The 25,701-nt window shown below is 38.9% G+C and overlaps 1 protein-coding gene across 1 annotated transcript; it reads right to left on the bottom strand.

The window, feature by feature from the left end:
- Window positions 1–4,787: 4,787 nt before the first annotated feature.
- On the bottom strand, window positions 4,788–24,007 carry PWP1 (PWP1 homolog (S. cerevisiae)). The gene is made up of 15 exons (XM_008586594.1): window positions 23,824–24,007; window positions 21,534–21,592; window positions 21,220–21,404; window positions 17,744–17,829; window positions 17,553–17,649; window positions 16,350–16,460; window positions 15,204–15,334; window positions 14,210–14,271; window positions 11,960–12,056; window positions 10,939–11,000; window positions 9,641–9,752; window positions 7,828–7,918; window positions 7,607–7,728; window positions 6,061–6,166; window positions 4,788–5,003 (listed from the first exon to the last, which is right to left on the bottom strand). Exons 1-15 carry the CDS (start codon window positions 23,893–23,895, stop codon window positions 4,894–4,896), a joined length of 1,503 nt encoding a protein of 500 aa, XP_008584816.1. The 5' UTR covers window positions 23,896–24,007; the 3' UTR covers window positions 4,788–4,893.
- Window positions 24,008–25,701: the final 1,694 nt, after the last annotated feature.

Raw genomic sequence — 25,701 nt, 5'->3', positions numbered from 1 at the left:
CCACTCATTCTAAATTCCTTTTTCTCTCCATGCTGCTTTTAGATGTTTCATTATTCATTTTTCCCCTTTTTGGCTTGTATGTTCTTTCAGTATCCTTTTAGTAGTTAGCCTAGAGGTTACAACATGTGTCCTTGACTTAATACTTGACTTAATCCTAGAGTGTAACATCAATAGTTTTATCCCTTCCCCCAAAAAGTTGAGATCTTAAAATACCTTATTTGTCTTCTTCCACTCTTTCATATTGTCAGGTATTTTAATTTTATAGACATTTTAAGCCCTATACATTATTATTATTGCTTTATACAGTAATATTTATTTAAATTTACCCATGTTGATCATTATTCCTTCTTGCATTTCCATGTTCCCATCTGGGATCACTTTCATTCTGCCTAAGTTTAATGTAGGTTTTTATCTGTCTTAAAATGTCTTTATTTCATCTTTTTATTCCTTCTTGCATTTCCATGTTCCCATCTGGGATCACTTTCATTCTGCCTAAGTTTAATGTGGGTTTTTATCTGTCTTAAAATGTCTTTATTTCATCTTTTTAAAAAAAACAGCTTTATTGAGGTATAATTTACTTACCATAAAACTCACCCATTTTAAGTGTACAGTTCAATGGTTTTTAGTATATTAGGTTGTATAACCATCACCAATCATAATTTAAAATATTCCCATCACCCAAATAAGGTCCCTTGTGCCATTTGTCACCCATTTTAAGTGTACAGTTCAATGGTTTTTAGTATATTAGGTTGTATAACCATCACCAGTCATAATTTAAAATATTCCCATCACCCAAATAAGGTCCCTTGTGCCATTTGTAGTTTCTCTCTCTTCTCACCCCCAGTCCCTGGAAGTCATTAATCTGCTGTCTCTATAGATTTGTATTTTCTGAAAATTTTATATAAATGTAATCATACATTATGTGACCTCTTGCATCTGGTTTCTTTCATTTAGCATGTTGCAAAGATTCATACATGTTGCAGTATCAGTAGTTCATTCTCATTTATCATAGACTGTAAGTCCACATTTTGTTTACTCATTCACCTGTTGATAAAGGTTTGGATTGTTTCCATTCTTTGGCTGTTATGAGTAATTTGCATACAAGTCTTTGTGTGGACATGTTCTTGTTTCTCTTGGGTATATATATACACCTGGGAGTGGAAATGCAGGTTTATATAGTCAATTCTTATGTTTAACTTTTTAAGAAACTGATGAACCATTTTCCAAAGTTGCTGCACCACTTTCCATTTCTACTTGTATTGTATGAGGGTTCCAGCTTTTCCACATCCTCACCAAGTGTTCATTTGTGTCTTTTTGATTACAGCCTTTCTAGTGGGTGTGAAGAGGTGTCTCATTGTGGCTTTAGTTTGCATTTCCCTATGTTTAACATCTTTCCAAGTGTTTTTTATTTTGGCAGCTGGCTGATACAGGATTCCAAACCCTTGACCTTGGTGTTACAAGGTGGGTGCTCTAACCAACTAAGCTAACCAGCCAGCCCCTCCAAGTGCTTCTTGACGTGATGTCTTTCATCAGTTTTGGAAAAATTCTGAGTCATAATCACTATGAATATTGCTCTCCCTCAACCTATTCTTGGATTCCAATTACATGTATGTGAGACTTTCGTACCATGTCTGATATGCACCTTAAGCTTCTTAATATACATATTTCTCTTTGTACGTTAGTGTGGACATTTTCTATTTATCTACCCTCAAATTCACTAATCCTTCTTCAGCTGTGTGTAATTTGTCATTAACCCCATACAAAAAATTCTCTATTTTTTGGTTCTATAATTCCCATTTGATTCTTTATAGACTCCAGTTCTTTGCTAATATATTCAATTCCATTTTTTCTTTTCTTGCATGTATTTATCCTATTTTGAAGTTCATGTCCAATGTAAACCAAGTGTGTGGATTCCTTATAGGTCTGTTTCTCTCTTGGTCCTATTTCATAGTATGCTTGGTAATTTTTGAAAGCACGCCAGATTGTGTGTAGAAGCTGTGAATGAAATTATACTCTTCCAGTGAGGACTCACCCTATCCTCTGGCAAATTAGAGCAGGGATACCTCAATCCATTCCAAAATTGAGCTTACTCAAGGCTGGGCTTCAGATTTTATAAAGCTCGCTCTACCTCTGGTTTACCTCGACTCCAAGGTGTAGCCTTCCAGAGGTCACAATGAGATAGCCCAGAGTGTTTTTGGAGACCTTCCTTAAGTCCTTAATTTCAAATTTTGTTTTTCTAGTATTTTCTGACTGTTGAATGTTCTGCTTCACTGATTAGCTTTTTTATTTTTTAAAGTTTCTCATATCATACAATAAAAATTGGTAAATGCCTGAGAAGAAAACCAGCATAGTGTAAAAGGTCTCTTCTCTACACGTCCCTTCTCCCAGGGTCTCTGCCCCTCAAATCCTGGCTACTGTAGAAGCTGTCCAATGACTTGAAGCAGATGTTGCATGCATTCTGTTCAGTTTTTTGTTTTCATTGGCAAAGCAGTACATGCTAATCTGTCACAACTCAAAGTGGAAGTATTATAACAAGTTATTTTTGAACCCAAATTCTAAATACTAGCTCTGACAGTATATTTTTATTGATTAACTTGTCTTGAAAAGAACCCAACAGTATATAATGCATTTAATACATCACCTTTATTGAAAAGAGCTTCATAACATGTAGTTGAGGTTGTGCTGAAAAATTGAGGCCTTCTGGTTACACCTGTGTAATTCTCCACCTACCCATACAAGTTGTTATTTCTACTTTATAAAACAATTGGTCTTAGTGAATTGGAATTCCAGGATATAATTGGCTGGGGCCTATGTACATCTGGGTAGAATTTTTAAAGTTAATATTGGTTTTTCACTTTGACAGATACGATTGACTCCGTAGCATTTCAATGAAAACACCAAACACCAACAAACTGTCAGTGAAGAAAATAATATTGCATCTTGTTCCCCCACTTTCCATGCCAGGCATTCTCTCTAGGCCACAAATCTTTGGGCTCAGACCTACCCACACTTAAGTGCTGTACATTCTCATGGTAGGAAGTGATGGGGAACTCTTTCCTCAGTTTGTATGGCACAACTGAACCTTTAAAATCTATAATCCTGGCTTGGATGTGAATCTTTATGTTACTCAGTCCCCAGGGACTGACTACTACTGTTGTCTGCCTACTCAGATGTCTTAGCCACCGCCTGCGCTGGCTTGCCACAGCAACTGCAAGTGCAGGCCAGCATTCTTCTGGTCCCAGGCCTTCTGTTCTACTCTAAACCTTAACTTCAGAGGCACGTTCTTTTAGCTCTGAACATACCCCTGCTTAGCATTCATCAGGCCTCATTCTTTAAAGTTGGAAATAGAAGTGTCAACCCCATTTTACCATTTAAAAGGTTTGGTATGTATTAAATATGAATTATTATTTGTTATATATTTAGGAAGAACCATATGACTACATAAACAGTGAAAGTTCTTTACTTTTTACACATAACTGAGTCTTTTCCTCAGAATTCAAAGTCCAAGAAGAATGCACTTTGTTAGACCTATTCTTTAAAGGAGAAGACATCAAATTAGAGAGAAAATTAACTATTGAGTTTAAACCTATGAGAGGTCTTCCTCTACCTGTCATTCATTTTTAGTGACCTGGGGCTTGTTTTGATATCTAAAAGCCAAATCAAAACAAAGAAGCAATAGTTACTCCATCCTTCAATCTACTGTCCTTTCTAGAGAGAGGGACTTTGGTGAACCCAGGTTGCTACACCAATGACATTCTGCTATATTAACACCAAAATGATTGAAGTCACATTCATGAATTACACAAGAAATAATAGTTCATGAACTGATAGCTCCTCCACTCTACCAAGTTAGGGTTGGGTGTCATAAACCAAACTAATTTTTATTTCATTTTATTTTATTTAGGGCCCTCAATTCTTTCTTTTTTTAAATTAGCATATTCATTGTTACAAATCATACACATTCTTTATGCTCCTTATCCAATCTCTTCCCTTCCTCCTCCCCCTCTCTCCTTACCCCACCTCTTCCCCTCAAACTAATTTTTACTTCCTGGTAAAGGTCACACTTAATAGGAAGACAATCTATAATTAGAATTCTCCCATTAGGTAGAGAGCAAAGACTTTTCTTACACTGAATCTCCCCATACCTTGTACAGCACTAGGCATAGAACAGGCACTCAGTGTTTGAGAATGAATGAACTAACAGTCTGCCTCTTCTTTTATAACACTGAATATCATGCTAGGAAAACAAGAATGTCACTTTTAATTTACTTACCAAACTGTAAGAGTGGCATTGAGAACACTTCTAAATCATGAGCATTAATTTGAGAACAGTCAGGAAAGTGCACTCTCTGGGACGCCTGCCTCTTTTTGTGTCCTCCTGTGCAATCAGAGCCAAGTTACAACTTTTCCAGGCCTAGGTTTACCCATCTCTTAAGCTTACGGAATTTACCCCTTTTAAAATTGTATAAATGAGGGCTGGCTGGTTAGCTCAGTCAGAGAGCGGTATTATAATACCAAGGTCTAAGGGTTCAGATCCCCATACCAGCCAGCCACCAAAAAAAGAAAGGCAAAATAAAATTCTGTAAATTACCACCTATCTTACAAACCTAGATTACCTGTGGCAGATGGCATATTTAAGGAATTTACCTTTAAAAAACCTTTTTATAATCCTTTTAAAGAAATGCAACAAGAGCCCTACACAACGTCCATTTGAAATGGAATCACAAAGACTGGCTCTGTCTGTGTTGCAGCCACAGTTGCAGAAAGGAATGTCAGGCAGCAGGAAATGGATTTTGTTTCCATCACTCTGCATGGCTACACATGAAACATTTTTATTCCAACTTTAAAAACTCTGAGTTAAGGTAAACAAAACAGGAAATTATATAATCTTCATTAAGTTTCCATTGGTGTTTCTGAGCTCCTGCTCCCAAAAGGGCCCCTGATAGATGAATTTCTTGTATTGCCGAGAACAAGCCTCTCTCGTCTTCCAAATGCTTCATTTACTAAAACACAAATAGTTAAGAAACTATCAGATTAGGAAATTAAGAGTCTATAATATAAAAGGAGACTAAAATGTAGAAATGAGCAGTGAAGTTCTCTAGGGTGGAAATTTTGTTCATGAAAATATGTAACAGTTTGTAAATGGGAAAGTAACAACTCAGAAGTCCAAGATAATGTTCTGAATGAACTGAATCATTTTTAAAATGGTCCACTTTTTTTTTTTAACTTTCTTCGTCTTGTCCTGTACTTATCTAATCCACCTTGATGACAGATGTCCCATTACTTATAACAGTGACTCTATCCTTCTCTTATTCTACTTCTGATTGTTTCCTATTTTCTTTCTTTCATCTTTCTCTGTATCATGACCAGCACAGAACTTTTTGGATTTAGGACACACACACGACACACACACACACACGAGACACACGCACACACACGACACACGCACACACACACACACACGACACGCACACACACACACACACACGCACACACACACTCAGAATAACCCAGAGAGAAATCTCAGGATCCTTCCTCTGCATGGGAGGAAGGATTCAGGAATCATATAGTGGGGATATATGAAGGTACTTGAAAAAGTTCTTAGATAAACAGAATGGAAAGATAATATAAATCTTTCCATGAACTTTTTGAAGTACCCTCATATTATGTCTGTTTACAGGACACACCATACTACTTCAAAGTAATAAATAAGCAGGCAGGATCCCAAAGCTGGATTTTGTAGAAATTAGTTGAGAAATGGGCAGATTTATTCACACTGGTAACTGAGAAGGGGACGGTTGTACTTTCAGGCCATGCTACATTTACTTCAGGTTTCCCAGAAGATTTTTCAATCTTAAGATATTTTTAAAATGATGCACACTTAAAGTGTGAAGACAAACTTACTAGTGAACATGAACGTTTCCAAATTACATTTGATTCTGTTTATCTGCTACACAGACTACTGTATCTTTGCTATCTCTACCTAATGTATTCAAGTCACATATTCTGTTAGTCCTTATAGAACTCATTCACAAAGAGCAGGAAACTAAAGATGCTTACCTGAAGAGACTGTGCTTATATCCCAGACCCGAAGCCCTTCCTTCTGACCTCCAAAGGCATAAATAAATGGCAAATCAGGGCAACATGCAGAACAGAAGAGAACTCCCTGGGGAGAAAAGAACAGAAAGTCAGTGATTTCGATCTTTCCAGAGAGCCCTATTGTCTGGATCTCTACTCTTGTCTCTAAGAACCTATGGTTTCTGACCACTTGGGTCTTTCACCTTCATTATCATTCTGTCTTCTAGAGGTTTCCTAATAAATCTAATCTGCTGTGTATTCCCAGAAACTTAGTCTTTCTTTTTAAACAATGATACCAGAGGTCACTGTTAAGTTATTTTTAAGCTTTTAATGGTTTTTTTTTTTACATTTTTATTACTAGATAATACATATGCATTATAGAAAATATGAACAAGAAAAAATATAAAATTCTCTTGGTGAGATAACTAATGTTCATGTTTTGGAATATAATCCACTGGATTTAAATATAAGCATTTAAGCAATTATGCGTTTAAACATAAGCATGGGATAGTACCATAAAAACTGCTTCTGTAACCTGTCTTTCCAAAAGTAAATACACATACACAATTTTGAACAGCTGTGTGGTGTTCTACTATAACTCAGTCCCTGGCATACAGTAGGTGCTCAAAAATATTTGCAGAATGAATTCCAGTAATTTCTAAATTTTTTGCTACTATACAGTAATCAGTTTCAGTGTAGTCGGAAATAGTTATGCAAAGAGGTAGTGATAGATAAACTGACCTCAAAAGCTACAGTGCCCTGAGGTTTAAGATTTCCTGGTAGTGGTCCTGATTTTAGGGTAAAAAAATGTGGCCACTTTACTTGTGTCCTAGAAAACCCTCTCCTCATCTTGGTCTTACCAAGCAACTGTCAATCCTGTGAGCTGGAAAAGGAACCAGGTAGTCACCAAATTCCTCCCAAATTGTTCTAAGTTATAAAACTCCCACCAAATTTGAATAAGCTCAAAATTAACTCCCCCAACGCATCCGTATTTTTTTTTTCCTTTTTGTCTTTTTTCGTGTCCAGCAACGGATCGCATCCCTCAGTGTCGTGTCCGTACCGGACCGGGACCGGCAACGGGATCGCAACCCTTGGCGCTGCGCCCGCACCTCGCTCAGCCAGTGAGCGGGAACCGGTCTGTATGTGGGATCCGAACCCTCGGCGGGAGTGCCACCGCGCTCCCAAGCGGAGCACTGTAGCAGTGCGCCACTGGGCCGGCCCCATCCGTATTTTTTAATGCAATGATTCCAAAAGAAAGACAAGCAATAAAGGTCAGAAACAGAATAAACAGTGGGCCGGCCCGTGGCTCACTTGGGAGAGTGTGGTGCTGATGACACCAGGGCCACGGGTTCGGATCCCATATAAGGATGGCCGGTTAGCTCACTGGGTGAGCGTGGTGCTGACAACACCAAGTCAAGGGTTAAGATCCCCTTACCTGTCATCTTTAAAAAAAAAAAAAAAAAAAAAGAAAGAAAGAAAGAAAAAAACAGAATAAACAGAAAACAAAGACATTCATGGACATTCTTACCATCTTCATGTCCCTAGAATGAACTAAACTTGGCCTATCTCCTAATATGTCCCAGATCTTCACATATTTGTCTGCTGAAGCGGTCACAAGACAGCCTTTGATTTGACTGCTTAGATCAAGACCTAAAGGAAGATGAGATTAGTTCAGAGACTCTCACTTTGAGATATAGGTTTTCTTCATCATAAATTTATAGAAATGAAAGAAACATTATTCTTGCTCACCAGAGATTTCATCATTGTGTGCATTAAGTGTAAAAATTGGCTTATCTAAACGTGCATCCAAATTATATACAAAGCCGTCATCCGTACTGGCCTGGAAAGAGTAAAAGATGGGAAAGATCATACTACATGACAATAAAATTTAGCAATGAGTAAATAGTATAAATCATAGTAAAAACATCTATATTATCTGACTTACCTCCAGAGCTTATTAAAAATTATCATGGACATAAAGAATTTACTTTTGGATGGGTTGAGTTTGCACTCACACGGACTAATTCAGCTGACAGGTCCACTAGGCAGTTGGACATGTGTATGAAGTGGTGGTGAGTGGTATGAAAGCAGTTAGAGATGAGAAGCACAGAGGTGGTAGTTACATCCACGACAGCAGAGGCCTGGGGGGCACAGGTACTCAAGGCACAGGTGAGGAGGGGCCCCCTACAGAGGACAGAGTCACAGAAGGAGGAGGACATAAGGAAGAATGTCAGGGAAGCCAAGGGAACAGCTTCTGGAGAATGGCAGAGAAATGGAATCAGACACAGATGGAAAGCCAGACAACAGTGTGTTGTTAAACTTTCAAGAAAGGGAGAAGAGGGGCTGCCCAGTTAGCTCAGTTGGTTAGTGTGGTGCTGATAACACCAAGGTGCAGCAAAAACCAAACAAACAAACAAACAAAAAACAAGAAAGGGAGAGGAAATGAAGGAATTAAGAGACAGACATGTCAAGGATGGGAGAGAGAGACCTAAGCCTATATACGGGTGGAGGGGAAGAGCTAGCACAGGAACACAGGAGAAGGAAAGGACAACTGAGGCAGTGTGGAAAGCTGGCATGGGGCCAGAACATAAGAGGAGGGAGGGAAGGAGGGGAGCCCTTTTATCACCTCCCACTTCCCTAAATATTTGTGATTTTTATATCCATGCCACATATTTGTTAGTAAATAACCTCAGGAAATATATGTGCCTGACTATTGAGAGCCCAAGTACAATACAACATTCAAATGCGACTGGGACTTCACTCCTCATAACTGTAAAATGGAATCTGGCTTTCAGCGGCTTGGCTGGGAATATAGCATGTGGAACTACTAAGGGCGCAGAGAGTTGAGAGTAGGTGTTTCAGAACCATTCCCTCAGGAACCTTATAAAATTGTCTACATCTTTTAAGAAAGCTGTTTTTAAGAAACTCTCTCCTTTGCATAGCACTACATATTTACTTTAGGAAAACTGGGAAATACATGGACATATCATAATTTCTTTAATCCTTCTGGATGAAAGCTAAGACTTTATTTCTCTATGTATTGAAATGTCAGTGGAATCTTTGTTGCTATGTGGAAAATTGTCATCCTACAGACAATAAGAGTATTCACTTTTTTCCTACTTGGAATACAGTGCTATTAATTAAATAGGCTAGGATTCTCTTCACTAGAGCTCCATTCAATAAAGAGGATTTAAATAAAGAATTTCTTCTTGGACTGATTTAGCCATTAAAAAAACATTAAAAAGAATCTTAACTATGTTTAATATTTCAAAAACACACTATAATAAAATGATCAAAATCAGTAAGTGAAAGAAAATGTGGCACACTTTGGAATGGTTGGCAATTAAAATTGTTTAAATGTTCACTAATTTTTGATGGCTGAGCCATTTGCTTGTTAAAAGCAAACAAACAAATAAAACCCCTTATTTTGCAACCCTAAAATCCAAATACTTCACACTGTTAATATAGGAAAAGCTTTCCCAAAATTCTTTCTAGAATGGAATTAAAAAAAAAAAGTTATTAGTAACCTGGAAAAGCAAAACAGTAACATGTATACTCTTACCAAAAAATGACAAGGTGAAAAGTGATTCCAAGTCACTCTCTCAATCTGCCCACTGAACCGCCAGATTCGATGGCTTTCATCTGGACTTCGGCAGTCATACAAAGCCACCGACCTGGAAACATTCAGGCAAAGTTAGGGTTTTAAGAGTTCAATTCTCTATATTTATTTATAATGAAATGGTAATAAAACAACATTATGCAGTCGAGATTCAATTATTGAAAAGCTACTTTAAGTTTCTAAAACAACATAAAAAAATGAGTTGAGTTTCACTAATTGGTGGATTCTGGTCCTGTCACTTCAAGGCACTGGTGGCTTGACTTTCTCCAAGTCAAGTCCTCCATTTACAAGACAAATCCTCTCTATTTCTGAAGTCTGGGACAATTTCTAATTTCCCCTTTCCTGGTAGAGTTCAGAGCCAAATAACTCATGGCTTAGCCATACTTGCTCTCCACAGGCAGGTTACTGTGTGGGAGAATCAAGGGCTACACTTCATCTGCATGAATCACAACTAAAAAAGGTAAACATATTACTCTTTGAAAGGATAAGGAACCAAAGTAAGGACTGCAGGTTCGTTTCTGCTTCTACTAGCTGTCTCTCCCACCTACAGACCCAATCTGTAAAAACGGAGCCCAGTTATGACTAGAAACCCCCAGCTGACTGTAGTGGCCTCAGTTCTTCACCTCTCCTATATCTATGCCCTCTGTCATGTGACATGGGAATTCTTCCCATGAAGACAGAGTATATCTCCCCACTCCATGTGACCTGTCTTGGCCAAAGAGAACAAGGCCAAGTGTACTAGTTCTGAGCCTACATTCAAGAGGCCACAGTATCTCTGCTTGGGCTTCTGACCTCGCCTGCTGGTCTCAGGAGGATGTGAAACACAAGGAGGTGAGCCAAACCTCCCTGGCACAGCTGAAATAAGCCAGTATGAGCACAGCTGCCAGATGAATCCAGCCAATGTTAGCCCAACCTCACAGAGGTGTAAGAAATAAATGCTTTTTGTTTCAAGCCACTGGTATTTTGGGATGGTTTGTTTCACAGCAACAGCTAACTCATAAACACTCTATAAATCCAAGAAGTTGCTACTTCCTATAGTTACATTATTATTATAGAGCCACATTTCCTTGCAGACTGAATGAACCAGAGTTGAAAAGAAAAAATCAATAATGTTAACAATTTAAAAATGTAGGTGATATATTCTCAGTAATACATTCTGTCTGGGCATCAAGTGATACTTTCTGAATTAGTTTAAGAGGATAAAAACAGAGCAGCAATAATTCTTAAAAGTGTTTTCTTACTTATCATATGATCCAGAAATCAGAGTCTGTGCTTCAAATGGATGAAACTGCAGAGTCTGGACCTAAAGAAAGGAAACATAAATGAAAAGACCTATGTTTGTTTGCTTTTGGTAAAATTACTTAGTATGTGGCAAGAACCGATTTGGCAGTGTTCTATAAATTCTTCCCTTTGAAATTCAGTATTATTTAAAGAATCACAAATGTATCACATAATCAGAATGGCAAACCATATTCCCAAATAAAGGCTGGCACTTAAAGACATAATGCAGCACACTCCTCCAACTGTGTTCAGCAGAATACTTATGTTCCTCAAATGTCAAAAGATATTCAGAAAATAGGTGAGTGTTCAAACATACCTGGGCAACTCCACATGCTCCCACAATGTGCATTAGCACATTAGATCCCTGAGGAGTTCTACAGTAATGGCTCTGTCAAATTCTTTAACATTATTGTGACTGACACCTCCCATCCCTTTTAGCAGCCTCTGTAAATATGACACCAACGTTCCTAGTGACTAAAGGTGGTCCCCGACTTAATGATGGTTTGATTTACAATTTTCCGAATTTATGATAGTGCAAAACCATCACAATTTCGACATAATGTACAATATATTCAATAAATTACATGAGACATTCAACGCTTTGAAGGAGGCTTTGTGCCCAACTGGTGGCTAATGTTAAGTGCTCTGAGCACATTTAAGGTAGGCTAGGCTAAGCTGTGGTGTTCGGTACATGAGGTGTATTAAATGCACTTTCACTTAGGATACTTTCAACTTATGATGGGTTTATCAGGACTACCCTGGGGTGAGTCGAGGACTATCTGTACACCTTTATGCACCCATTTCTGCATCTCTAAGATGGGTGCTGTGCCTATCACACAGAGCTTTGTGAAAATCCAATGAGATAACATGTGAAAGTACTTTGTAAAACACAAAAAAACCATATGTAAATGTTTGTGATTATCTTTAGCCAATATCTTCCCAGATTTTTTAGAATCCCTTTTATTCACCAAATCACCATACCTTGTCTGTGTGTACAGCAAGGTTAACTGCTGGTTTCCCTAAGCACATGTCCCACAGAATCACAGTGTGGTCAGCTGATGCACTTGCCAGCACACTTCTGAGAAATGAAAGAAACGTCAGGTAATCTTTTATTAAAAGTCAAGAGCATTAAATATTAAAAAAGGATTCTATTTACAGTAACATCAAAAAGAACAAAATACTTAGAAATTAAAGAGTATCTAAATAAGTGGAAAGACACCTCATATTCGTGTATTGGAAGACTTAATATTGCTCAGATGAAAACACTGCATCTACAAACTGAACTACAAAATGATTTACATGTTCAACCAATTGCTTTCAAAATCCCAGCTGACTTTTTTTTGGCAGAAACTGACAAGCTGATTCTAAAATTCATATGAAAATGCAAGGGACACAGAATAGCCAAAATAATCTTAAAAAAGAAGAACAAGACTGGAAAGCTCACACTTCCTCATATCAAAACTACTGAGAAGCTACAGTAATCACGATATTGTGGTAATAGCATAAGGACAGACATACAGATTAATGGAAGAGAATTAAGAGTCCAGAAATAAACCCTTATATTTATGGTCATTGATTTTTGACAAGGATGACAAGACAATAGCTTGTTTAATGGGGGAAAGAACAGTCATTTCAACAAATGGGTCAGGAACAACTAAATATCCTTAAGCAAAAGAATGAAGTTGAACCCCTATCTCATACCATACACAAAAAACCCCCCTCAAAATTGATCAAAGATTTAAATGTAAGAGCTAATACTATAAAACTGTCAGAATAAAACAGGTATAAATATTCATGACCTTAGGGTTAGCTGTGGTTTCACAGATACAACACCAAAAGCAAAAACAACAAAAGAAATAAAGTATACATCATCGACAAGAAAAACTTGTCCTGCAAATGATACCATGAAGAAAGTGAAGACAACCCACAGAATGGGAGAAAATATTTGCAAATCATGTATCTGATAAGGGGTTAATATCCAGAATATAGAAAGAACTCCTACACTCAACATCAAACACAATTAAAAATTGGGCAAACAACTTGAAGACATTTCTCTCAAAGAAGATACACAAATGGCCAATAAGCACAAAGATGCTCAACATCACTAATCATTAAGAAATGTAAATCAAAGCCACAATGAGATACCATTTCACACCCATTAGGATGGCTATTAAAAAAATATAGAAAATAACAAATGTTGGGCGGATATGGAGAAACTGGAAATCTTGGGTGCACTGCTCATGGGAATGTAATTTTGCAGACGATGTGGAAAGCAGTACGGTGGTTCCACAAAAAATTAAACGTAGAATTATCAAAAGATCCAGCAATAACACTTCTGGGTACATACCCAAAAGAAGTGAAAGCAGGGACCTGAACAGATATTTGTACACCCATGTTCATAGCAGCATTATTCACAATAGCCAAAAGGTGGAAGCAACCCAAGTGTCAATCGATGGATCGATGGATAAACAAAATGTGGTACATACACACAATGGAATATTATTCAGCCTTAAAAAGAAAGAAAACTATGATGCATATTGCACCATGGATAAACCTTGAAAACATGCTTAGTGAAATAAGCCAGTCACAAAGAGACAAATACTGTATGATTCTACTCATATGAAGTACAGAACAGTCAAACTGGAGTGAAAATGGAATGGTGGTTGCTGGGGAGGGGCTATGGGGAGTTGGTTTACCTTCTGTAAAGGGTACAGAGTTTTAGTTTGAGTAGATGAAAAAGTTCTGGAGATGGAAGGTAGTGATGATTGCACATCAATGTGAATGTACTGAAAGCCACTGAATGTATACTTGAAAACAGTTAAAGTGGTAAATTTTATGTTATATGTATTTTACCATAATTGAAAGAAAAAAGAATAAAAGAGTATGTGGATGAGATGTGAAAACTAAATAAAGTACGAAAAACGTCTTCTGGGAAGAAACACAATGCCACCACAACACTGGCACTGCAGTACACACTGTTTTTTTCTAGTGGTGGTGACAAGGAGGGCACGTGGTGCACCTACAGTGAGAAGCTGGCAGGTGCTGTGGGGGATGCAAATATGCAGCCAGCAGAGCTCCTGCTTTCACACAGCATATACTGCAGGAAAGGAAGATAAGATGAACATGAAGGCCAGGCCCACAACACATGAGGCATAGAGAATGGAGTAGGCACGAGGTAAAATCACAATGGTTACAGTCTTTCACAATCATCCAAATGTTATTTCTTTTTACCTGATTAACTTATTCCACGAGAGGTCAAGGACAGCATCGGTATGCCCTTCTGCTGAGGAACTCTGTAATAATTGCTTTAATTACTTTTTGTATTAAAGATCTCCCATCATAAAACTGATGTTAATTTGTAAGATTCTTTAAACCTTAAGATTATTGTTTTGACACTATGCAGACTTGCTTGAAGAACTAAAGGAAAAAAACTGTCTACTCTAGATTTTTAATTTTTAGTGGCTGGCCAGTATGGGGGATCTGAATCCTTGACTTTGGTGTTACCAGTGCCATATTCTCCCAAGTGAGCTAATCAGCCAGCCCCCAAACTTTGTCTCCTTTAGATACCCATGATAAACAAAAAACCTAACAGTTTAAAAAGCTACGGGAATTAATACATAGATATTTAGAATTCAACACACTAATAAAGGCTAAATAGAAATTTTTTAAAAGTTCAAAACTAGCATGTTAGTATGAATAGCTACTATATCCTCGTATGGGGGAGGATCATAACCTGACAGTCATTTGTTTGTTTGTTTGTTTTTTTGTCTTTTTCCGTGTCCGGCAACGGATCGCAACCCTCAGTGTTGCCCCCGTACCGGACCGGGGACCGGCAACGGGATTGCAACCCTCGGTGTTGCTCCCGCGCCTCGCTCAGCCAGTGAGCGGGAACCGGTCTGTATGTGGGATCCGAACCCTCGGGCGGGAGCGCCGCCACGCTTCCCAAGCGGCGCACTAGTGCAGTGCACCACCGGGCCGGCCCAACAGTCATTTGTTTTATGTGAGAAAGAATAACATGACAATGGAGGTTTCATGTAATCAGAAATAAGTTTCCCCTGGACAGCTTTTTCAAAACTAGAAATTACAACAACTTCCTAACTACTTATTCTGTCCCACCAAGAATATCTGATTGGAGAAGTGCATGTTCTTATCTCACCCCTTATTTACTCCAAGTAAACTTGTTTCCATTTGTCATTAGAGTTTGAGTATCTATTAATTTCCTTACCTTCTTTCCTTTCTTTTTCTTCTTTTTTGAAAGTTTACTTCCAAGTGTGAAGACTGGCTCTAAAGAGTCCACTATATCAAGGTCCCATACTTCAATAACGGGGGTCATGTTTCCCACAGCAATATAACTTCCTACAGAAGGAAACGATGCACATGATTAAAAAGAAAATACATAAATAACCTCTCACCAAATATACTGCATTGTAGATTAACTGAGGAATGGCAGAGAGAAGTGCTTCGGAAACTTATATATGCATATGCATCATCTGAATGTTGTTAAAATGCAGACTGTATTTCAGGTGGCCTTGGGCGGGCCCCAAGCCTGCATTCTAACCAGCCCATCGGTGATGGCAATGCTGTGCTATGGGTCTTTGGACCACAATTTGAGTAACAAAGGCTCAATCTCTTGGCCCCAGTATCCTCACTTATATAATGAGTAGCCCCCACCCACCTCCCTCCTTCACAGGCTGTTGTGAGGATAATGATCAAATCATGAGTGTGAACAAGCTTTGCAAACAAGATGTAGCTGTCATTATTATCAGCGTTTATCTTTATTAAGAAGTACAAATGGGCTGGCCATTTGCTCACTTGGTTAGAGCATGGTGATGGTAACACCAAGGTCAAGGGTTCAGATCCCCTTACCAGCCAGCCTCAAAAAAAAAAAAAAAAAGAAAGAAGAAAAGAACAAACAGGGGCAACCAATACTGTGTAAGATGTGGCTAAAAAGACTAACATGACAATTTAATTATGTGTGACAAGCCTCTTCATTTCAGTTTCCTCTGATGTTTTCTGAAACAGGTTATGCCATTAAAATCCAGCTGGTAACATTGGACACATAATGCCATTTTATACTGGTTTTTTATGTGATCTTAACAGTTCTACAGCCCAAAGGGCTTTCAGGCCATGTCCTTCAGCCTACAGCGGAGCAGCTACCTCCTTAGCCTATCTAAAGTCTGGAGATACACAGACTCCAAATGATAAAGTGATGGTGTATTAAGAACTATATAAGTATCACTTCATAAAATACCAGTAACTTCATAAAATACTAACAATTCTGAAAATATCCATACAGAATACATAATTTACATAGCTAGGAAAAACCACACAAGACTAGGAATCATTGTGTAATCTTAAGTTTTCCAATTACCAGTAGAATCATCTGGGCTGGGATCAAAACTCAGCCATTCCACACTCAGAGGATATGCAGACAAAAGTATATCATGGTGTACATAAAAAGAATCTTCTTCTTGATTATAAACTGAAAAGATTGGAAAAAGAGACTTTATTACATTAGAATAAGAGTCATCAGTAACAACATCTCACTCAAAACAACAGACTCTCCTTATTAAAGCAATGGGAACCATAATGCTTACAGTGAATGCACTTGATGACATTAAAAGGAGATTCTAAAGTCATTACTACTAGGCAAAAATTCTTAATGTCTAATATATTCCCATTGTCTGGCATGCCCCAGAGGGGAACATGAGTACTGACAGATACTCCATCTGCATGCTTACTAGAGAAATGGTCCTGCCATCTAGTTCACTCATTAGAAAAAGCAAACAGTCATAAAGTGTCCACAAACAGTACTTATAATTTTATGTTCTACAGGTCTGATTATAAGTCAAAAAGAATAAAAAACAGCATTGAAGAGAAATAATTCATATTTAGAAATCTAAATGCTTGTCAAAAATTACTCTTTAAATTAATATTTCAAGAAAGTTTATAAAGACCAACAATGTAAACAAAGCTTTTAAAGACACCCTTTTGGAATACAGCAACTAACAGAATTAGCTAACATTCACAGTTATAATGTTAAGAAGCAAAAATCAATGACTAAGAAATCTTTTAAAAATTATACAGTGAAACACTGATAAAATAAAGCCCAATAATCAGAATCTGCCTCCCATATGTTTTTTGTTAAGAAAAAAAAAAAAAAATTGATGGGGGATGGCTTGTTAGATCACTGGGTGAGCATGGTGCTGACAACCTCAAGTCAAGGGTTAAGATCCCCTTACCAGTCATCTGGGAAAAAAAAAAAAAAAGATAAAATAAACTAAGGATTTTTGTAATCCCTCAGACCTCTGCTCCTGGGATATATCCTGGGATTAGCAGATTCCGTGTAATGTTCTATCCCATCAGTCTACGATGAGAATGCATGTTCAAAATGCTTAGACTGTGATCCTGTAAAACCTCAGCCAGGAAACTGATAGGCTGTAGAATTTAACTATGTAACCAGCTTAAATGAGGTACAGCAAGATATGGCACCTAAAAATTCGTAACAGTAACTTACAGTTTTTATTTTAATATCACTTAGAAAACCTTTTAGTAAGGGATTTATTTCACTTACCATGCACCTCTAAATTGCACTGGTCCTTTTCAGCTCGGCCACAAACAATGAGATTGTCACTGGGCTTAATCAAGAAATCATCACGTTCATACTGTTCCTAAGTGCAGAGAAAGTCATTGGCTAGAAGCTGATATCCAGTAAGGCTTTCCAGACACTTAAGACTATAATTAGAAAGTGATGTAAATATTTACCGTATCTTTCAGAGTAACATAAGGATCTTGATCATTACTCCCATACACTGTAAGACCCAACAGAGATTCACCAAGAGTCTCAGCATCTGCAATAAGAATTCATAAACTGAAATGAGTACAACCATACCTTGTTTTATTGTGCTTCATTTAATTGTGCTCTGCAGATACTGTATTTCCAACAAATTGAAGATCTGCGGAAACCCTACATTGAGCAAGTCTATTGTCACCATTTTCCCAACAGCATGTGCTCTCTTCTTGTCTGTGTCACATTTTGATAATTCTTACAATATTTCAGACTTTCTCATTATTATTATACCTGTTACGGTGATCTGTTATCAGTGATCTTTCATGTTACTATTGTAACTATTTTGGGGTGCCATGAACCACACCTATATTATAACCACAAACTTAAATATTATATGTGCTCTGACTGCTCCTCTGATGGGCTGTTCCCCAGTCTCTCTCCCTCTCCTGGGACCTCCCTATTCCCTGAGACACAACAATACTGAAATTAAGCTAATTAATAACCCTACAATGGCCTTGTAGTGTTCAAGTGGAAGAAAAAGTTGCATGTCTCTCATTTTAAACCAAAAGCTAGAAATGATTAAGCTTAGTGAGGAAGGCATGTTGAAAGCCAAGATAAGCCAAAAGCTAGGTCTCTTGCACCCAACAGTTTGCCGAGTTGTGAATGCACAGGAAAAGTTTTTGAAGGAAATTACAAGTGCTAATCCAGTGAACACATGAATGATAAGAAAGAAAAACAACCTTATTACTGATATGGAGAAAGTTTTACTGATCAGGATAGAAGATCAAACCAGTCATCATATTCCCTTAAGACAAAGCCTAACCCAGAGCAAGGCCTTAATGCTCTTCAATTCTGTGAAGGCTGACAGGTGAGGAAGCTGCAGAAAAAAAGTCTGAAGCTAGCAGAGGGTTGGTTCATGAGGTTTAAGGAAAGAAGCTGTCTCCATAACATAAAGTGCATGGGGAAGCAGAAAGTGTTAATGTAGAAGCTGAAGCAAGTTATTAAGAAGATCTAGCTAAGATCATTGATGAAGGTGGCTACACTAAACAACGGACTTTCAATGTAGACAAAACCTTCTATTAGAAGACTCCATCTAGGATTTTCATAGCTAGAGAGAAAAAGTCAATTCCTAACTTCAAAGCTTCAAAGAACAGGCTGGCTCTCTTGCTAGGAACTAATGCAGCTGGTGACTTCATGTTGAACCCAATGCTCATTTACCATTTGAAAAATCCTATGGCCCTTAAGAATTATGCTAAATCTACTCTACTCTGTAAATGGAACAACAAAGGCTGATGACAGCATATCTGTTCACGGCATGGTTGACTGAATATTTTAAGCCCACTTATGAGACCTACTGCTCAAAAAGATTATTTTCAAAATATTATTGCTTAGTGACAACACGTGGTCACCATGAGCTCTGATGGACAGGTACAAAGAGATTATTGTTTTCATGCTAACACAACTTCCATTCTGCAACCCATGGATGAAGGAGACACTGATTTTCAAGTCTTATTATTTAAGAAATACATTTTGTAAGGCTACAGCTACCATAGATAGTGATTCTTCTGATGGATCTGGGCAATGTAAATTGGAAACCTTCTGAAAAGGATTCACCATTTAGATGCAATTAAGAACATACATGACTCACGGGAGGAGGCCAAAATATCTACACTAACACGAGTTTGGAAGAAGCTGATTCCAAACCCTCACGGATGACTTTAAGGAGTTCAAGACTTCAGCAGAGGAAGTACAGATGTGGTAGGAATAGCAGAAGAACCAGAATTAGAAGTGGAGCCTGAAGATGTAACTGAATTGCTGCAATCCCATGATAAAACTTGAACAGATGAGTTGTTTTTAACGGATGAATAAAGAATGTCGTTTCTTGAGATGGAATCTATTCCTGCTGAAGATGCTGTGAACATTGTTGAAATGAGAACAAAGGAGTTAGAATATTACATAAACTTAATTGATAAAGCAGCAGCAAGGTTTGAGAAGATTAACTCCAATTCTGAAATGAGTTCTACTGTGGGTAAAATGCTATCAAACAGTATTGCATGCTACAGAGAAATCTGTCATGAAAAGAAGAAAGAATATGGCAAATTTCACTGTTACCTTATTTATAAGAAATTGCCACAGCCATCTCAAACTTCACTAACCACCACACTGATCAGGCAATAGCCATCAACATCAAGACAAGACCCTCCACTAGCAAAGATTATAACTCGTTGAGGGCTCAGATGATCATTAGCATTTTTTAGCAATATGGTATTTTTGTTTTCTGGGGTTTTGTTTTGGTGGCTGGCAGGTACAGGGATTAAACCCTGGACCTGGGTGTTATCAGCACCATACTCTAACCAACTGAGCAAACCGGCCAGCCCTTGCAATATGGTATTTTAAAATTAAGGTATGTTCACTGTTTTTTTAGACACAATGCTATTGCGCATTTAACAGACTACATTATAGTATAAACATAACTGTTATACGCACTGGGAAACCAAAAACTTTGTGTGACTCACTTTATTGCAGTGGTCGGGAACCAATCCTGCAGTATCTCCAAGGTATGCCTGTATGTGGAGTATACTAACATTTATAAAGCAAATGTATTTCACAGGGCCTAGTTTCCAAAGTCCTGTAGTTTTAGGTTTAACCTAACTTTTTAGAATTATGTATAGAAACGTTAACCTTGCAAAAGACAGGAAAATTTCCCCAGGCTAAAGTCTCTGTTGTGGATATAAAATTGTAACACAGCAAAATTGCTGGCTGTCAAGGACCGATGCCCTTGAGAGCAGGTTAACCTACCAATTGTTATGTAAAAATACCGAGGAAACTGCTGCAGGAAACCACAGTATTTGCTAAGAACAAGCTTTTGTTGGTGGATCAACTTAACCTTTTGCAAATTGCATTACGGAATGTCACTTTGCTTGTTTCAAGGATGCTACTAGTTTTCCATTTGTTAGCCATAATTCTGCTGATATCCTTGTGTTTTTGTAATGGTTAAATCAACTGAATTTTGTAAAACTTCCTTGTCTTTACAATAAAAGGGAGAGGCTAACTTTGGAGGTGGCTGACACATTCAGTTTTGCCCCTCCTAATGGACAAATTACTGAAGTGCAGTCCGTCCGGGCCTCAATGCATACATAGTGCTTGAATATTCCTGTAACTCTTTTCTTCGTATCCATTACACAGGGAAAAGAGGTGTAACAACTGTACATGCAATAAAATACACAATACTATTTTTTTTAGATATTAGATTTATACCTTAGATTAGTGGGTTAGAACTTATCTTATAAACTAATTTAGGAGATATGCTCTCTGTCCAAGTCTTGAAACAGCTTATTTGACTGATGTCAGAGACAACAAAATCTCAGAGTAAAGCTTTGGAACAGCATAGGCACGATCAAATGCATTGAGCTCATGATTACAAACCAGTAGAAGTGAAATGAATTCTAACCTGGGTTACCCTCCTCATCGTATTTATCTAAGTCGTACTCGGCCAGCTCATCATCATCTAGTGTCCTGTCATCCTCTGGGTCGCCATCCTCCAGGGGCTCCCTTGGTCGCGCCTGTGTGCGTGCACTCTGCATGCCATCTTCTGAAGGACTGCCTGTCTCTTCTTCGTCACTGCCACCTTCTCCTCTATGAGAATGAAAACAAAAAGGAAAAAAGGAAATCACCCAAATAGCACCTTCCAATAACAAGACTACCTAGTCATCACTATTTAAGATAATACATTTCATCTACAGATATCAACATTCCTAAACTTACTGTAATTTTTCTTTTGCTTCAGCAATGAGACGTTTTACTTCTTCTTTACTCAGCTCTACCTATAAGAGAGCAAATATTTCATTACAATATATTTAAGGAAATCACTAGAAGTCTTTGAATTAAAAAGAAGTTTGCAAACAAATGTAAAATAACTTCAAGAAACGTTATCAAGATAAGAATCAAACATTAATCCAGACTCTCTAAATTTAACGTAAATGGGAGTTTTTACAGGTCCTTACATTTAAGAGCCCATCCAACTTGAAAATGTTCAAAAATCATGCTCATTCTACTCTAACTCTTGGTCTTTAAAAAAGACTAATTTTTAAAAACTGGTTCTGTTGTAGTCCATTTGGTTTTCTTCCAACTATCTGTGACTCCTTCTAGAGCACCTCTCCCTCTCTTCTCTGTGGGCATTTCTTAACAAACCACCTTTGCATAGGTCCTCTGCTCTTTTCCCTATTATCACTGCCAAGTATTCACTCATCAGGTTCATCTCCAGGCAAAGCTCATTCATTCTCAAGACTAAAACCACCACCTCTGAACTGATTACTCCAATTTTCCCCTCACTAATCTTATACTCCAGTTCTAGTTTTCCAAGCGCCTATAAGACTTCCCACTTGGACAACTTTTATCCCAATATTCAAGTTCAAAACTGAAGTCTCTCTCTTTACTTCAAGACTGGCATTCCACCACTTAATCGATGCTTCAGTACCTTTAAAACACCCCTATTAATACTAAACTGTAAGCTCCTTGAAGACTAAAACTTACTTGTCACTGTATACCTAAGCACTCAATTCAGTTCTTGGGCCAATGTAGTGAGGCTTAATGATTGATAATGAATGAATCAATCAATCACCCAGTTTCTAATAAAATGCCTCTAGTAATATGGAAATCCTCTTGAGAATGACATTCCATTGTGGGACAGCTGCAGAAAGCAAAAGTTATTTCTTAAGTTTACTTAAAGGATATTTATTTGTCTAATTTCTCTTATTAGTTGGTGTTCTCCTTTCTGGGATTTCATAGAATAAATTCAATCTCTTCTTATAAACTCTTCAAACAGTGGCTTCCAAACTTGTGTGCACATTAGAATCACCTGAGGGATCTTTTAAAAATTTCAGGCTACACTCCAGACTAATTAAATCACAATACTGTACTTGGGAGCGGGGTACAGGCATCAGTATTTTCTGAAGCTCCCCCAAGTGTTTTCAGTGCATAGACCCTTCATTTGGAAATCACTGTCTTTAAGTATTTCTAAAGCTATATATTCCTTTTTAATAACAACTGTTTCCTTCTTCAATAATTTTTAATATAAGATAATTTTCTGTCCCCATTCTACAAATACTCACTGAGTGCCTATTGTAAGCCAAACGTTGGAGAAACAGTGGTGAATAAAACACAGTATGTGCCCTGGTGGAATTTACACCATCTGGGACTACTCTAATCTCTCATTCTTGTTGACTCCACATCCAAGCCACTCACATTCCTTATCTCTGTCATTTCTGGCCCAATTACATTGAAATCAAACCTCTCACTTCTTTTATAGCACTTCTTCCCACTGACATACTATATATGGACATGTCAAATCCATAATGGCAGAGAGTTTTTGTTTTGTTAATGCCTATCCCAGGACCCTAAACGATGCTTGGCCTGCATAAAGGACTTAGTACTTGATGAATAAATCACCTAAGTAATCTTCACCTCTACTACAGACTCAGTTTCCAACTCCTGTAGGTTTTTCCTTCATAATATATTACATTTACCTCTCATCCCCACTACCACCATCAACATCTCATCAACTCCCTGCCTCACGACATCGAAGTCTCCACACCAGTCTTTCTATACCACAGCTTTCAACCTTACTTTTCCTAACACGGAGCACAAGAGTGGAAAGAAGAGTTTTCACATATGTGCTCTCTTCCCAGTTATGCCTGAAAACGCACTGATTGGGCTGTGGTGTTGCCAAGAAGCCTTTTAGGGTATTTCCCATCCAAAGCAGCACCCCGCCCCCTTCCAGCCCGCGAGGTGCACGTGCGTGCGAATTGGGGGATGGGGTTGGACTAGGGGGGAGGGGCGGTGGCGATTCGCGGCCCCTGCTGCCCACGCCCAGGAGACCCAGAACCTTGGAGCCGCAGCTCCAGTCACAACAACCAGGCCAAAGCCGGCCTCATCGCGACCAGTCACACCAGCCTGGCCAAGGCCCCGTGTCCCGGGTCCAGGTTCGGCCAGGAAGGGCTGACCCGGCATGCCATAAAGAGGCCGCTACCCCCGTCTCCAAGCGACTAGGCCTCACCTTGTCTGGAGTCGCTTTGGCCACACCGCAGCGGACCCAGGCCACGCACGTCACTTGGCGGCTGCGATTCATGCTTCTCCGCTCAAGGACGTCTCAGGGCAGAGATTCGGTCGCAGTTGCAGGACCACGGCCGCACCGCCGCCCGCACGCTCGGGGATCCGCACGTTCGGGGATCCGCACGGAGCGGCTGTCCGGGCAAAGCGCAGGCGCGAGCGGTTGGTGCTGCAGCGGCGGCGCTCGCTTCTGACGTCACGCGGAGGCGCCGAGGGGGAGGGGGAGGGGAAGGGTTGGAGTGGGTGTGTCGGGGTGGGCCGTGTGGCGTCGAGGGAGGAAGAGGCTTTGGGGATTGTCCCGGTGCCTGCGGGCTTCGTGGAGGCATGAGTGAATGAATGAATGCATAAATAAATAAACCAATAGTAAGTAAATAATAAGTAAAACGGAACTGTGGGGTCAGTCCGAGGCAGAGTTCCACGAATCTTTATTTTGCTTGCAGTTCCATAGACTTCAAGCTGACAGATGGTAGAGGTTTGTGGGTTTATTTTTGTTTTGTTTTAAAGCTTTCTCCTAAATGAATCTGTCGTTTCAAGGAGATTCTGCCGTTATATTTCATTACATTCTTTTTTTTTTTTTTTTTTTTTTAAAGATGACTGGTAAGGGGATCTTAATCCTTGACTTGGTGTTGTCAGCACCACGCTCAACCTTTGAGCTAACCGGTCATCCCTATGTAGGGATGCGAACCCGTGGCCTTGGTGTTCTCAGCACCGCACTCTCCCGAGTGAGCAACAGGCCGGCCCCTTCATTACATTCTTGAATGTGACTTTCTCATCTTAAAGCATTTCACACCTATTAAATACTAAGTATATGGTAATGATTTGTAGCATTACCGAAGTGCTTGTTATGTTGGAGGCACCGTTTTTTTTTTTAAGTGGCTTATGTGAACTTGGTTACTGGAGGTATTATCTCTGTTTTACACGTGGGGAAACATCAGTGATCTTTCCCAAGGCCACACCGCTGGTAAGTGGTGTAGCTAGCGTATGAACCCAGGCGGTGTAACTCCAGATTCCTGGCTATTATCTATGTTATGCTTCTCAGCTAAGGTCACAGTCATCTATTAGAAACCGTCAGTGGCAGGGGGACTTTAGAATGGAATGTCTTAAACAAGCATCCCAGAAAGATCTGGGGTTTGATCTCTTTCTTGGTCGAGTGACCCTGTCTGGGTCATTTGCCCTCTCTGATCTTCGATGTGTCTATCCTGCTTCTGAGACAAGCAAGCAAAAGGAACAGGAGAGTGGCTGCTCTGGAGGAAAAGTGGTGGCAAAGGTAATCTGGCAGTATATAGTCCTCCCCAGTTTCCTTGTGAAAAAGGGGATGTTCGCCTATGGGATCAATTTGTGGGCTTTTTTCGACAATTTTATTTTCACGTACAGTATTTTACTTGGTTCTCACAACACTTATAAAACACGATCAAGAACTACCTCCATTTTAAAGATGAGCAAGTTAGAGGTCCCAGTGATGAAATGCCTTACCACCCTGAGATTGTAGACATATTAGAAGTTGATAGAACTACTACTAGTTCTGTCATCAACTCTCTATACCCAGCCTAATGCCCTTGGCACCCTACCAGCCCGAGGAGGGATCCTCTCAAGAGTAATTGCTCATTGGTTGGGTAGGCAGATTATACATTCAGTAAATCCTCTCCCAGTGCTCTCTTTCTCTAAATTGATTCTTCTGTGGTTTCTTTGCTTTTGGTCCATTTAGAAAGGTAGTATGGCAGACTGTGTATTTCAAAGATGACTGCAACAATATCTTCCTGTACATATGTTTTTCTACAACGTGGTCCTGCTACTCCTCTATTAAAACATGGAGTCTCATTCTACC

Source organism: Galeopterus variegatus, unplaced genomic scaffold (genome assembly GCF_000696425.1).
Source record: "Galeopterus variegatus unplaced genomic scaffold, G_variegatus-3.0.2 Scaffold4039, whole genome shotgun sequence".
Classification (NCBI taxonomy): Eukaryota; Metazoa; Chordata; class Mammalia; order Dermoptera; family Cynocephalidae; genus Galeopterus; species Galeopterus variegatus.
This window is presented reverse-complemented; position numbering and strand designations above follow the sequence as displayed.

Coding starts and splice junctions, on each gene's coding strand:
- PWP1 (XM_008586594.1), bottom strand. CDS start 23,895: ATGAATCGCAGCCGCCAAGTGACGTGCGTGGCCTGGGTCCGCTGCGGT. Junction 17,650..17,743: donor ATGTTACTCTGAAAGATACG/GTAAATATTTAC, acceptor CTCTGCACTTAG/GAACAGTATGAACGTGATGA. Junction 9,753..10,938: donor ATTTCTGGATCATATGATAA/GTAAGAAAACAC, acceptor GAATGTTTCCAG/GTCGGTGGCTTTGTATGACT.